The sequence below is a fragment of the Balaenoptera ricei genome, chromosome 1, assembly GCF_028023285.1.
Source record: "Balaenoptera ricei isolate mBalRic1 chromosome 1, mBalRic1.hap2, whole genome shotgun sequence".
Taxonomy (NCBI): Eukaryota; Metazoa; Chordata; class Mammalia; order Artiodactyla; family Balaenopteridae; genus Balaenoptera; species Balaenoptera ricei.
In genome coordinates, this window is record NC_082639.1 from 49854726 (window position 1) to 49869396 (window position 14671).

At 38.4% G+C, this 14671-nt stretch overlaps 1 protein-coding gene across 3 annotated transcripts in view; it reads right to left on the bottom strand.

Annotated features, from left to right (window-relative positions):
- Positions 1-9454: 9454 nt before the first annotated feature.
- MYSM1 (Myb like, SWIRM and MPN domains 1) overlaps positions 9455-14671 on the bottom strand; it is a 40695-nt gene continuing 35478 nt past the window's right edge. For 2 of the 3 annotated variants that reach the window (XM_059923680.1, XM_059923662.1), the window contains exon 20: positions 9455-13557. In XM_059923680.1, coding sequence (XP_059779663.1) covers positions 13390-13557 — 168 coding nt within the window. In that variant the 3' untranslated portion in view covers positions 9455-13389. The remainder of the gene's footprint in view (positions 13558-14671) is intronic. The other variant, XM_059923671.1, reaches the window with a different exon arrangement.

The following is a 14671-nucleotide window of genomic DNA, read 5'->3' on the forward strand; positions in this document are numbered from 1 at the left end:
GGGGTTAATCCTTTGTCTGTTGCTTCATTTGCAAATATTTTCTACCATTCTGAGGGTTGTCTTTTTGTCTTATTTATAGTTTCCTTTGCTGTGCAAAAGCTTTTAAGATTCATTAGGTCCCACTTGTTTATTTTTGTTTTTATTTCCATTACTCCAGGAGGTGGGTCAAGAAAGATCTTGCTGTGACTTATGTCAAAGAGTATTCTTCCTATGTTTTCCTCTAATAGTTTTATAATGTCCTGTCTTACATTTAGGTCTCTAATCCATTATGAGTTTATTTTTGTGTATGGTGTTAGGGAGTGTTCTAATTTAATTCTTTTACACATAGCTGTCCAGTTTTCTCAGCACCAATTATTGAAGAGACTGTCTTTTCTCCATTGTATATCCTTGCCTCCTTTATCATAGATTAGTTGACCATAGGTGTGTGGGTTTATCTCTGGGGTTTCTATCCTGTTCCATTGATCTATATTTCTGTTTTTGTGCCAGAACCATATTGTCTTGATTACTGTAGCTTTGTAGTATAGTCTGAAGTCAGAGAGACTGATTCCTCCAGCTCTGTTTTTTCCCTCAAGATTGCTTTGGCTATTTGGGGTCTTTTGTGTCTCCATACAAATTTTAAGATTGTTTTGTTCTAGTTCTGTAAAAAATGCCATTGGTAATTTGATAGGGATTGCATTGAATCTGTAGGTTGCTTTGGGTAGTATAGTCATTTTCACAATATTGATCCTTCCAATCCAAGAACATGTTATATCTCTCCATCTGTTTCTGTCATCTTTGATTTCTTTCATCAGTGTCTTATCGTTTTCTGAGTACAGGTCTTTTACCTCCTTAGGTAGGTTTATTCCTTGGTATTTTATTCTTTTTGTTGTAATGGTGAATGGGATTGTATCCTTAATTTCTCTTTCTGATCTTTTGTTATTAGTGTATAGGAATGCAAGAGATTTCTGTGCATTAATTTTGTATCCTGCAACTTTACCAAATTCATTGATTAGCTCTAGTAGTTTTCTGGCGGCATCTTTAGGATTCTCTATGTATAGTATCATGTCATCTGCAAACAATGACAGATTGACTTCTTCTTTTCCAATTTGTATTACTTTTATTTTTTTTCTTCTCTGACTGCTGTGGTTAGGACTTCCAAAACTATGTTGAATAAGAGTGGTGAGAGTGAACATCCTTGTCTTGTTCCTGATCTTAGAGGAAATGCTTTCAGTTTTTCACCATTGAGAATGATGTTTGCTGTGGGTTTGTTGTATATGGCCTTTATGATGTTGAGGTAGGTTCCCTCTATGCCCACCTTCTGGAGAGCTTTTATCATAAATGGGTGTTGAATTTTGTCAAAAGCTTTTTCTGCATCTATTGAGATGATCATATGGTTTTTATTCTTCAATTGGTTAATATGCTGTATCACATTGATTAGTTTGCATATAGTGAAGAATTGTTGCATCCCTGGGATAAATCCCACTTGATCATGGTGTATGATCCTTTTAATGTGTTGTTGGATTCTGTTTGCTAGTATTTTGTTGAGGATTTTTGTATCTATATTCATCAGTGATATTGGTCTGTAATTTTCTTTTTTTGTAGTATCTTTGTCTGGTTTTGGTATCAGGGTGATGGTGGTCTCATAGAATGAGCTCGGGAGTGTTCTGTCCTCTGCAATTTTTTGGAAGAGTTTGAGAAGGATTGGTGTTAGCTCTTCTCTAAATGTTTGATAGAATTCACCTGTGAAGCCATCTGGTCCTGGACTTTTGTTTGTTGGAAGATTTTTAATCACAGTTTCAATTCCATTACTTGTGATTGGTCTGTTCATATTTTCTATTTCTTCCTGGTTCAGTCTTGGAAGGTTATACCTTTCTAAGAATTTGTCCATTTCTTCCAGGTTGTGCATTTTATTGGCATAGAGTTGCTTGTAGTAGTCTCTTAGGATGCTTTGTATTTCTGCGGTGTCTGTTGTAACTTCTCCTTTTTCATTTCTAATTTTATTGATTTGAGTCCTCTCCCTCTTTTTCTTGATGAGTCTGGCTAATGGTTTGTCAATTTTGTTTATCTCCTCAAAGAACCAGCTTTTAGTTTTATTGATCTTTGCTATTGTTTTCTTTGTTTCTTTTTCATTTATTTCTACTCTGATCTTTATGAATTCTTTCCTTCTGCTAACTTTGGGTTTTGTTTGTTCTTCTTTCTCTAGTTCCTTTAGGTGTAAGGTTAGATTGTTTATTTGAGATGTTTGTTGTTTCCTGAGGTAGGATTTTGTTGGTATAAACTTCCCTCTTAGAACTGCTTTTGCTGTATCCCATAGGTTTTGGATCGTCATGTTTTCATTGTCATTTGTCTCTAGGTATTTTTTGATTTTCTCTTCAGTGATCTCTTGGTTATTTAGTAACGTATTGTTTAGCCTCCATGTGTTTGTGTTTTTTACGTTTTTTTCCCCTGTAATTGATTTCTAATCTCATAGCGTTGTGGTTAGAAAAGATGCTTGATATGATTTCAATTTTCTTAAACTTACTGAGACTTGTTTTGTGACCCAAGATGTGATCTATCCTGGAGAACATTCTGTGCGCACTTGAGAAGAAACTGTGATATCTGCTTTTTTTTTAATGGAATGTCCTGTAAGTATCAATTAAATCTATCTGGTCTATTGTGTCATTTAAAGCTTGTGTTTCCTTTTTAATTTTCTGTCTGGATGATCTGTCCATTGGTGTCAGTGAGGTGTTAAAGTCCCCCACTATTATTGTGTTACTGTCGATTTCCTTTTTTATAGTTGTTAGCATTTGCCTTATGTATTGAGGTGCTCCTATGTTGGGTGTATATATATTTATAATTGTTATATCTTCTTCTTGGATTGATCCCTTGATATTATGTAGTGTCCTTCCTTGTCTCTTGTAACATTCTTTATTTTAAAGTCTATTTTATTGATATGAGTATTGCTACTCCAGCTTTCCTTTGATTTCCATTTACATGGAATATCTTTTCCCTCCCCTCACTTTCAGTCTGTATGTGTCCCTAGGTCTGAAGTGGGTCTCTTGTAGACAGCATATATAGGGGTCTTGTTTTTGTATCCATTCAGCGAATCTGTGTCTTTTGGCTGGAGCATTTGATCCATTCACGTTTAAGGTAATTATCGATATGTATGTTCGTATGACCATTTTCTTAATTGTTTTGGGTTTGTTTTTGTAGGTCCTTTTCTTCTCTTGTGTTTCCCACTTAGAGAAGTTCCTTTAGCATTTGTTGTAGAGCTGGTTTGGTGGTGCTGAATTCTCTTAGCTTTTGCTTTTCTGTAAAGCTTTCAATCTCCATCGAATCTGAATGAGACCTTGCCGGGTGGAGTAATCTTGGTTGTAGGTTCTTCCTTTTCATCACTTTAAGTATATCATGCCACTCCCTTCTGACTTGTAGAGTTTCTGCTGAGAAAGCAGCTGTTAACCTTATGGGAGTTCCCTTGTATGTTATTTGTCATTTTTCCCTGTTGCTTTTAATAATTTTTCTTTGTCTTTAATTTTTGTCAGTTTGATTACTATGTGTCTTGGCATGTTTAACCTTGGGTTTATTCTGCCTGGGACTCTCTGTGCTTCCTGGACTTGGGTAGCTATTTTCTTTCCCATGTTAGGGAAGTTTTCGACTATAATCTTTTAAAATATTTTCTCAGGTCTTTTCTCTCTCTCTTCTCCTTCTGGGACCCCTATAATGTCGATGTTGGTGCATTTAATGTTGTCTCAGAGGTCTCTTAGGCTGTCTTCATTTCTTTTCATTCTTTTTTCTTAATTCTGTTCCACGGCAGTGATTTCCACCATTCTGTCTTCCAGGTCATTTATCTGTTCTTCTGCCTCAGTTATTCTGCTATTGATTCCTTCTAGTGTATTTTTCATTTCAGTTATTGTATTGTTCATCTCTGTTTGTTTGTTCTTTTATTCTTCTAGGTGTTTGTTCTTTAATTCTTCTAGGTCTTTGTTAAACATTCCTTGCATCTTCTCAATCTTTGCCTACATTCATTTTCAAGGTCCTGGATCATCTTCACCATCATTATTCTGAATGTTTTTTCTGGAACATTGCCTAGTTCCACTTCATTTAGTTGATTTTCCTGGGTTTTATCTTGTTTCTTCATCTGGTACATATTCCTCTGCCTTTTCATTTTGTCTATCTTTCTGTGAATATGTTTTTTTTCCACAGGATGCAGGATTGTAGTTCTTCTTGCTTCTGCTGTTTGCCCTCTGGTGGATGAGGCTATCTAAGAGTCTTGTGCAAGCTTCCTGATGGGAGGGACTTGTAGTGTGTAGAGCTGGGTGTTGCTCTGGTGGGCAGAGCTCAGTAAAACTTTAATCCGCTTGTCTGCTGATGGGTGGGGCTGAGTTCCCTCCCTGTTGGTTGTTTGGCCTGAGGTGACCCAACACTGGAGCCTGCAGGCTCTTTGGAGGGGCCAATGGCAGACTCTGGGAGGGCTCCTGCCAAGGAGTACTTTCCAGAACTTCTGCTGCCAGTGTCCTTGTCCCCATGGTGAGGCACAGCCTTCCCCTGCCTCTGCAGGAGACCCTCCAACACTAGCAGGTAGGTCTGGTTCATTCTCCTATGGGGTCACTGCTCCTTCCCCCTGGGTCCTGATGCACACACTACTTTGTGTGTGCCCTCCAAGAGTGGAGTCTCTGTTTCCCCCAGTCCAGTCAAAGTCCTGCAATCAGATCCCGCTAGCCTTCAAAGTCTGATTCTCTAGGAATTCCTCCTCCCGTTGCCGGACCCCCAGGTTGGGAAGCCTAACGTGGTGCTCAGAACCTTCACTCCAGTGGGTGGACTTCTGTGGTATAAGTGTTCTCCAGTCTGTGAGTCACCCACCCAGCAATTATGGGATTTGATTTTATTGTGATTGTGCCCCTCCTACTGTCTGAGGATTCTCCTTTGTCTTTGGATTTGGGGTGTCTTTTTTGGTGAGTTCCAGTGTCTTCCTGTCGATGATTGTTCAGCAGTTGTTAGTTGTGATTCTGGTGCTCTCGCAAGAGGGAGTGAGTGCACGTCCTTCTACTCTGACATCTTGAACCAGTCTCCTAAAGCTGAGTTTAAAATGGGGATAATAAAACTTGTTTCAGGGTTGTTGTGGGGATTAAATGCTATACCGTTATGTATAGCATTTAGACCTGTAACTATAAATGGATGATGCTATTATTATAATACCTTCAAAATGAAACCTTGAAAAATGAAAATGGCTACCCTGTAGATACCATGAAACAAGGATGCTCACCCCAAGATCACACAATGTCAAGGCACTAGGCAACCAAATGATTTACAGTGTTTACACATTCAGCCAGATGTGCAATCTTCTCTTTGTAAAGCCAAGCAACACTACAGGGCTGAGATCATCGTGCTCATAGACTGTGACGGAGGGCCCTCTAGTGGTTTTAGATATTAACATTTTCATTAAAAAGATTGAAGAACAAATGTAGTTTTGTGGATTTATAAGCAAACAGCAAGGATTTGGGGTTCGTTAATCTTAGATAAAGCTAATAAAGGTAATCTTAGATTAAAGCTAATAAAGGGCCATTAATTATATCACTTCTAATAGTAATTCTTTAGTCAACTTTTTCCATAAAAGTCATGTTCTGGGCATTTATTAGACCTTGCAGTTCTGAAAGACAAAATTACATTTTAAATTAAAACATAAATTATATTGAAGATTTGAATTGCACATAAAATCTTCAGAGTAGTTCTTTATGCCATGAAATTAAAAATAATTTGGAATCACTCAAAAGGATGGTGCAATAGCAAAACTGTGGTTTTTCTAGACGTAACCTTGCTACAAACTTGACTGTATGACTGGGCAATGCCTTGCTTCATTTCTATGGACCTCGGTTTCTTCATATTAGAAGATAGGACTCTAAGCCTAAACGTTTCCAAGGTCCTTTCCAACTTTTAAGATTCTTCGATTTTAGGCGGATACGTTATCCATTTTCTTTTAATACTCGGGCTCTGGCACAGTAATTTAAAGTCCATTTGAAGATGAATTCATAACATTCTATAAAACCAACCCTAGCCATCTGTAACAGAGATGGCTAGTCACTAACAAAGATTCGTGTTCTCCTTCCACAGTGTAGAATCTTGTGAAGCAGTTGTGCAATCAGGACTCCATTGAGCGGCCCATCTTGGCATCAAGGTAGGACCATATGACTAGTTCTTAAAGAAATGTGAGCAAAACCGTTGTGTGTGCTCCAAGCCAAGGTCAATTATCATGTGTGATTCTGTTCTTTCTCAACCACCTGTCCTCAAATGGATGACACCTGCGCTACTTAGAGTCACAAGATGCCAGAGCCACATGTGAAAGGAATCTGGGTACCCAAACTACCTGTGGGAGATGAGCTGCTCGGGGAGCCACCCAATCAGAACAGCTGCAGTGCACTTTGTGTGAGAAATAAACCAGTGTTAAGACACTGAAAATTAGGGGTGGTTTGTTCTAGCAGCTAGCTTTAATTATCCTAACATACTCTCCAAATCTGTGATGTTGCAATCTAATTAGAGGTTTTGCCTAAAAGCAATCTCTCTGTCTCTCTCTCTCTCTGGCAGTGCAGGGTGGGGGTGGGGGGTATGTGACAGGGAGGATTAGTCTACTCATTGTTTTGTGATTAGGAAGATGGTTCTGAAAAAGGTCTTATCAAGATTTCCTTTATTTTGTTACACAAAGGGAGTCTGATGTGGACAATCTTCTGGTTATCGATGGTTCAAGATGCCACAATTACCGCTGAGTCCTAATTATGAGGTGTTTTGGAACAAAAGAAAGTTCAATGATCACTAATCTAGGTAAAATGAACTAAGCAGTGAACTCGCTTTCAGAAACTGTCCAATTCTTCCGCATTTTGAGGTGAACTTGTTAATGGGGGAAGGTGGGAGAGGAATCATGGATTATACCCAGTAACAGGTATCAGAGTTATTAACTGATAAGTTTTGTTTTTGATAGCAGGAAAAATATGGAAGACAAAAGCAAGTTTTTTATTTAGCTATATCTCTCTGCATATACTGACAATATTGCATATACTGACAATATTGTATTTAAGCTAGCATTCTATGGGAAGATAATTGAGAATCAGTGATGTAGAAACACATCAGCAACAGTAAGAAAAACCATCATTACAGTACAAATTAGATTGTGGGACAATGCTGGTCTGGAGCTACAGGCTATGACGCTGGCCAATCAGAAAATTATAGCAAATGCTTAATTAGCAGGAATCCATAACAGCTGTACAGCCTTGTGGAATTAGCACTCTTAGGATTTTATTATACTTTGCCACCTAAATTACTTTCATTTAGGAGCCTGAATTCAAATTGGTTCTGTAAACAAGATGATGAACGTGGCTGTACTACTATGAGAAAAATTAGCTTGTGGAAATTGAAATTTTTTTCTGCAGATACTAACAAAATGTAAGGGGTACATAGATCTTCATTTAGCAAACACCTAGGAATCTATTCAGAGAAATTTTAGAAGTGTGCAAAAATTATTTTTCATAGAAAAATGGGAACATCTGAAGTTCATCAGTTGAAAACTGATCAAATTAATTATGGCAAATCTATACTACAGAATGCTATGCACCTCTTGCAAAGAATGAATAGATGTTTATGTGCTGAGATGGAAAGAAGTCCTCAATAAAAGGACAGACATTGAAGATACGTATGTACTGAATATACACAAGTCTGATCCTGTTTTTCTGTTTTTGAAATTGATAGGTTTTGCAGAAAATAAGGACTGGGAAGTTAAGGACCAGTTAATGAGTTAATTCTAAGGTGAGAATTTTCTGTCAATTTATACCTTTTGTATCCTTAGTTGGTTGACTGAATGTGAATTACCTTCATAATTAACATCTTCACATACCCTACCCTCTGGCCAAAGACTCACCACTCTAAATCTTTTTTCATTCCTTACCTCCATGCCTATGCTCTAAGATCACTTCTCTCTGGAACATCTTCCTCAAATGTCATTTTGGTTTAAAGGTGATCTCTTCCAAGCAATCTCACTGCTTACATTCTAGAGAATTCTCATTTATCTAAAACACCTCTTACCCTTGAAGTCTTACAGGCATTTGTAATCAGTTCCAGTTTGTATCCTAGTGTCTTAGCTACCTATGTCAGGTTTTATGTTTCCCACTTATTAGGTAGTAGGTAGTAGGATTCTTGTGGAAAGAAACCAAGACATTCATCTTTGTGCCCCTACAATGCCCAACAAATGTTTGCTGAATTAATGGGGCACTGTTTGTAATTCAGTGTGCATGCTGCTAATGATTTAGAAAGCAACCAAATGATTCACCACTTTACTTTCAAAATTTTATTTATATAGAATCTTCAGAATGTTTCCCTTTAAATTTTACAAGCTAAAACCCCAAAGCTTAAAATCAGATATTTTATGTCACAGTACATAAAATAAAGTACAAGGAGGAGAGTTCAATCATTTTGAGGAAAAGCTTTCATAATTGTACAAACATTAATATTTACAATATTCTTTATTACAGATATAGACAACATGGCATATTTAAAAGCACAGAATAGTTGAAATCATTATATTTTATTACAGAACATTCCAAAATTCAAACTAATAAAGAAATCCATAAACACTGATAACATTTGGGGAAAACAACAGCAACAGGTTTACCAATAATCATAGTAAACTTATACATAATATACAATTTACACATCAAATCGACAAATTTAAAGATATATATGACCTATCTATTTAAATCATGCTACAATCTAAATACTATTTTATAATCCATAGGTTGAAACAAATGTTCTGTGGTAACCTATGAAACAGGAATACAAACTATAAAATCATAATTAACATACTTCTTAATTCCTAAGAGAGTACTCCAGGAAACCTCAAAGACAGCAGATCAGGCATTTTTTGCTGACATTAAAGTTCTTATGAATATATTCATAAATATAGTCAAAGGTATAAAATAAAACAACCCAGATACCACAAGTTAAGTTTACCTTCTCAAATTTAGTTTGGTATAGAGCCCCTGGCATAATCACAGCTTCTCTGGGATATTCTGACTTTCTCCTGACTTAGGGGGGATGACATATTTATTCTTTGCCTTGTTCCAGAAAGGATTTAAGGTAGCTTAAAAGATAAGATTTAGAAAATACCAGAAAGCACAATTATAGGTTAAATGAAAAAACAGAATTTGGGGGAACAGCACACATAAAACCATTTAAGAAAAGGTCAGGAATTAAGCTAAAGTATATTACATTATTCTCCACAGTGATTTTCTGGAAATATTGCAAAATATGGCATTAATTTGTAAGAAAACTATTAAACCACTGGTAAATTGGAGATGCAGATCAAATTTCTTTGTTAAATTTTGTATTAACCCTGATGAAACAGATGATGTTACAAATGTATGTGCTTTTTTCTTCGTGTTTGTGAGAAAAAAGTTTTCCTAAATGTCATAATATGTGACTCTAGATTTAGTGTCTAGTTCTGGGTAGAGAAGAGCATAGGTTAAAAAAAAAAAAAAAACAAAAAACCCACAACATTTGGGTACCCTGACTTAATTTCTACTGAGAAACCCACCAACTGGACGCTTGCTGATGACCTGAGGATGGTAGCTACCTTCCAGGTGGCCAGGTGTCCTATGGCTCTTTTGTAGGGACAGGACAAAGCATCAGTTCTAGGGCCTCCTGACTGCATCAGTTCCTCCAGGTCCTACAGCTCACTTCGTTAGGACCCAGCAAGACAAAGAAGAAGAAGGTAAACTGAAGAGCAGGAAGCCCACTCAGGTTGGCATGCTGAGACCACAGTCTCCTCTGCTGCCCAGATGGTCTGCATGCCACAGCCCTTGCCCCAGTCCTTTGGGGGAGGAAAGTTATGGAGAGAGGGCTGGGGCAGCATTAGTCAGCTTCTGGGAAATATGAATGGGTTTGTTCAACTCTATTCTTCAGGCCCTGCTTTCAACACATGACAATGAAGGATCTTGTACCTATGCACTGTCAGGTAAGAAGTGAGGGAGTGAGGATGAAAAAAAAGGGCTTGAGGGAAACACAGGAAGAAAAGGCGGCAGGACATGTGGCATGAGTTTCAAAACTATCGATTAAGAATAGAATAAAATATCAACCTGAAAACTGAAGTTAGCCACAGCGGCCTATCGTTCTTTGGGGGATGAATGGTCCCAAGTAACACTCCTGAATTTTGGTCACGTCAGTAAAGAACAAAGTTCAAGTCTATGGATCTAAAGCTGCAGGTACTGCAATGTTCTTGGCTGTGTGGCAAAGTTCCTCTAGGGTTTGTGAGGTGGGTTTATAGGGGAGCAGGTAGTGACTGCCATTTTCCCAATAGTACCCTTCATAGTATAGGCAGGGCCAACTTATCTATTAGGCACCAGGTCTCAGGCCCATAATACATTCAGAGGCCCCCCAAAATGTTTTAATTTCTTTTAAATTCGTAAGAAAAAAACCAAACTTTTAGATTTAAGGATGTGTTTATATATAATATAAAATTCATTTTATACAAATGCAATTGTAACATTAATTTTTGATTTTTTATGGAAGAAGAGGCCTAAGAAGGCAAAAGTGTCTAAGGCCTATGAAAGTCATAAAGCTGCTTTGAGGGCCAGTGGTTCAAGGCTAAAATTACAGAGGGGTAAGGAGAGTCTGATCTTGTGGGTCTCATTCTACTGATTTTTCTTTTTTTGAATGTTACTTTGGGATTAGATTTTTAAGAGTGCTAGGTCAAATACTAGTGAAGTAGTTGTGTCAATTTCCACCAGGCAAGCTGGAAAAGGAAAATAAATTAAGCTCATTATTTTATTGTCATTGTGCAAAATAAAGAACCAAATCAGGATGAAGAGACTTGGATGTTTTCAAGTCCCATCTTCACTCTGTAAAAATTACTAGAGGTAGGTTTCCCTCTGAGACCCTCCCTGCCTCCTAAACTTCCTGCATTACACCGCCACTCTCAGCCCTAGACATCCTCTGTGCTTCTCAAGGCCTAGCTCCGACTGCCCTCAGCAGGCCAAGGTTGGCAGTGACAGGAATGTGGGCACCTGTAGTTACAAAAATGTTTTAAGAATATGATGAGAGAAAAAAAAAAAAACAATGAATGAGGGAGGAGGGGAGGAAGATATCAGATTTTAATCTAAAATTACATGATGCAAAAAAAAAAAATGGGGAAAGATTTATACCAAAATGTTAACTATGCTTTCTGCTTTTTAAAAAATATTTTCTCATAAGTGTACTCTATCATCAGAAGAAAACAGTATTATTTTAAAAATTGTTCTCTCAAAGCTGTAAACTCTGAATATTACCACCTTTGAGAGTTCCTTATAGTATGGCTCAGGTTACTAAATGTGGTGAGCCACCAGCATGCAGAGGACCCAGACTGAGAACAGGACTTTTAACAATTTCCACTATTTTCCAACCCCAATTCATCAATATTACTGGGAAATGTCAATCAAGAAAGCTAACTAATACCACTTTCTAGGATCTGTTCCTGATACAATGAAGAAAGTATGTCAAAAGGAAGGGTAGAAAGGAACGAATCACTACCCTTTTACAGAATCACAGACTTTCTGCCCTTGAATTACAGGTGAAGATTCTGAGGTCCAGAAGGTTATGTGATCTTACCACTGCGACACAACAAAGCTGGTAAGAGAATTAGGGTAAAAACTCAGGTTTCCTGATTCTTGGTCTATAGCTCTAATAAGCCCAGTCCCAAAAGTAACTGCTTTGTAAGTTATGTTTCACTGTTTATCCTAAATACATATAGAAAAATGGAAAATACTACCACTTTTCTTTAAAAACATTCATTAATTTGGGAACTGTAACATCTCAAAATACAAGCTCCAGGTGGGTAAGTCCAACAATCAGAGTGAATCATAAGATTTTAGACCTGAAAGGATGCAGGGCAGATAATTTAGACCTCGGTTACACATGAATTTAGGCCCAGAGAAGGTAAACTATGTCCCCCAAATCACAAGGCTGAGTCAAGACCCAGGTCATCTAAAACTGGCTCACTGCTCCTTCCAATACTGACTTATTTTCCTTGGATATTCATTAAACCAAAAAAGGCAAAAGTACAGAATCATATGCAGATTAGAAGTAATAAGACTGATATTAATAAGAATGCTTGGAGAAAGGACATTAGTCAATTCTTTAGTTAACAGAAGTAAACTAAAATCTATCAGAATAAATCACGCAGCATGACTACCAACTTTCATTTGAAAACAAACTTAAATGTAAATCACAATTTTTAGTTTTATTGTTGTTTGAAGATGATACAAGACCTTTCAATGTCTCAGGCTCATGCATTTGAAAATAAATTCTAAATGTTTGCAATTCTCTGGAGCAGGGTTTGGAAGATAATGGCCAGCAACCTGTTTTCTGTGAGCCTCATGAGCTAAGAATGGTTTTATGTTTTTAAAGGGTTGTTAAAAAACATAAAGAAGAATGTCTGATAGAGATGGTGTGTAGCCTGCAAAGCCTAAGTTACTAACTGCCCCTTTACATAAAAAGTTCACTGACCCCTGTTCTGGATTCAGCAAGTACATGAAACGGGGCTGAATACATAATATGTCCTGGAAGGATTTTTTGTTTTTAAAATTAAATCTGATTTATTCAAGCTTTATTGTAATCTGCCTCTTTCTCCTCATAGCAGGTAGTAGGAAAAAATAAAAGTCTAGTTTAAGGGTTATGATTACCTGTGTTCTAGTTAACCGAGGCTTTATCACACAAATGAACATAAGTGGACCTATAGTTGAAGCTTATTATGTTACGTATCTGAAATCCATACAAAATGTTTCAGCTGAGAAAATGGCATATCCTATAGTAGTGTTGTTATACAATAAAATGGAAGCAAATATCTGTAATTAAAAAACTGGTAATTTGATTCTCTCCTTTAGGTCTCTAGTCTGTTTTGAAGATTTTCTCCTGATGCCTCCCCTGGCCTCCCACAGCATGTCCTTAGATTCATTAAACCAGCAGTTCTCAACCATGTTAATTACCGCTGTGACCACCCACCCGTATCTCATTTACAACCATAAACAAGCCTCACCAAAACACATGAAAAGAATAGAAGTGCTCCTCATGAGACAGGAGACAGCAAAACTGGAATGACTAGTTCAGGGGGAAATAACAATCTGAGACACAACGCACTTATCAACCTGAAGAGAGCAGGGGGGCCGCCCTTCAGTCCACACCCTGCTGACCGGCCGAGGAGGACTGAGCGCCACATATGAAAACAAGTCCAAGCCCGTGTCTCTTTCTTGTCACATGGTTTATGTGGCAAAATTTGGATTTCATGAACTAGCAAAAAAATAAAAATAAAAAAAAAAATCACAGCTGTACCACTGTTAACTAAATTACAATAATTTCAAGGCTATAACTCTGAAAGTACGGTCTACTGTGTCGCGGTTAAGACGTCTTACTTTAAAATAGTCACGTTAACAGCACCTTTGGCTCCACGGCGCACTTCTCTTCGGCCGCTCCGTTCTCTGGCTGGCTTTTGTAATTGGAAAGGAATAAATTTTCTATTTGGGTCAAGAATTCTTCAGCAATGAAGCAATTGGCCACTTTGCTCAGAGTTTTCCTCAGACACTCCAAAAGCTAGTTGAAAAGGAAAGTTTTATATTTAAAACAAAAAGTGGTAAGAAGAGGGTTTGCATCACTATCACTATTTTATCCCTTTCCAAATCTCCCCTTTTCTAATGCTTAAATGAGAAACATTCTCCTTAAAGGTGACTGAGGATAAACTTGTGTTTAATAACTGTACAGCTGAAGTGCAGGAAGCCATTGCTGAGGAATGCTTAGCAAAGCTTGTCCTGAGCCCAGCTCAACAGAAGAAGCACAATTCTTCAGTCTGCTACAAATTGTTTGTGGAACTTCTAGGGGTTCCCAGGACCCCGGTCGCCTCCCAACTGCTGTCCATGTCCTCACCCCACCCCCCATCCTGGGGCAGTGCCTCTCCCCACAGCGGCCTTAAATCTAGGTGTGTTAGTCCAGCACCTCCTTGGTGAGTAATTCTTTGAGACTGGGGGGTGGTGTGGGCGTCAGGCCTGCCTCTTGCAGGGCCTGAAGCTGGGCCTCTGACTGGCGTTTGTCCAGGCCCAGGTGCCAGGAGAGTCGCACTTGGGCTTCCAGAAAGGGTACCAGAAAAGGGTGAGGGCTCTTGTCCCCCAGCAGCTGTAGGGCCTTCTCACAGCATGCCCGGGACTCCCCAGGGTCCTCCAGCTCCCGGTGGCACACAGCCAGCCCCGCCAGGGTCAGCAGAGGGCGGTCTGGGCCCGAGGGGACACCCAGCTGGGCCTGCAGCTGCCAGGCGTTGGCCCACAGTGCCAGGGCCTCACGGTAGAGGCCAGTGGAGGTGAGGTGCAGTTCCTTTCTGATTTTATATAAGGAGATAAAACTGAGATTGCATGTATGATGCTTTCTACTTTGGACAAACTTGTGACTTTGCTTCTTTTTTTAGTAGTTTTATTTACAAAGCCAAGAATCCTATGGGATAAAAATCTATGTACATAAAAATACAGGATTCTACCATTTCAAAAATAGGATGATAGAGTCTATTTCCTGGGAAATGTGCATATTAATCTTCCAACAGAGCAAAGAAAAAGTGGCTATAATAGGAGGGGGTAAAAAATATTAAAAAGAGGGACTTCCCTGGTGGCGCAGTGGTTAAGAGTCCGCCTGCCAATGCAGGGGACATGGGTTTGATCCCTGG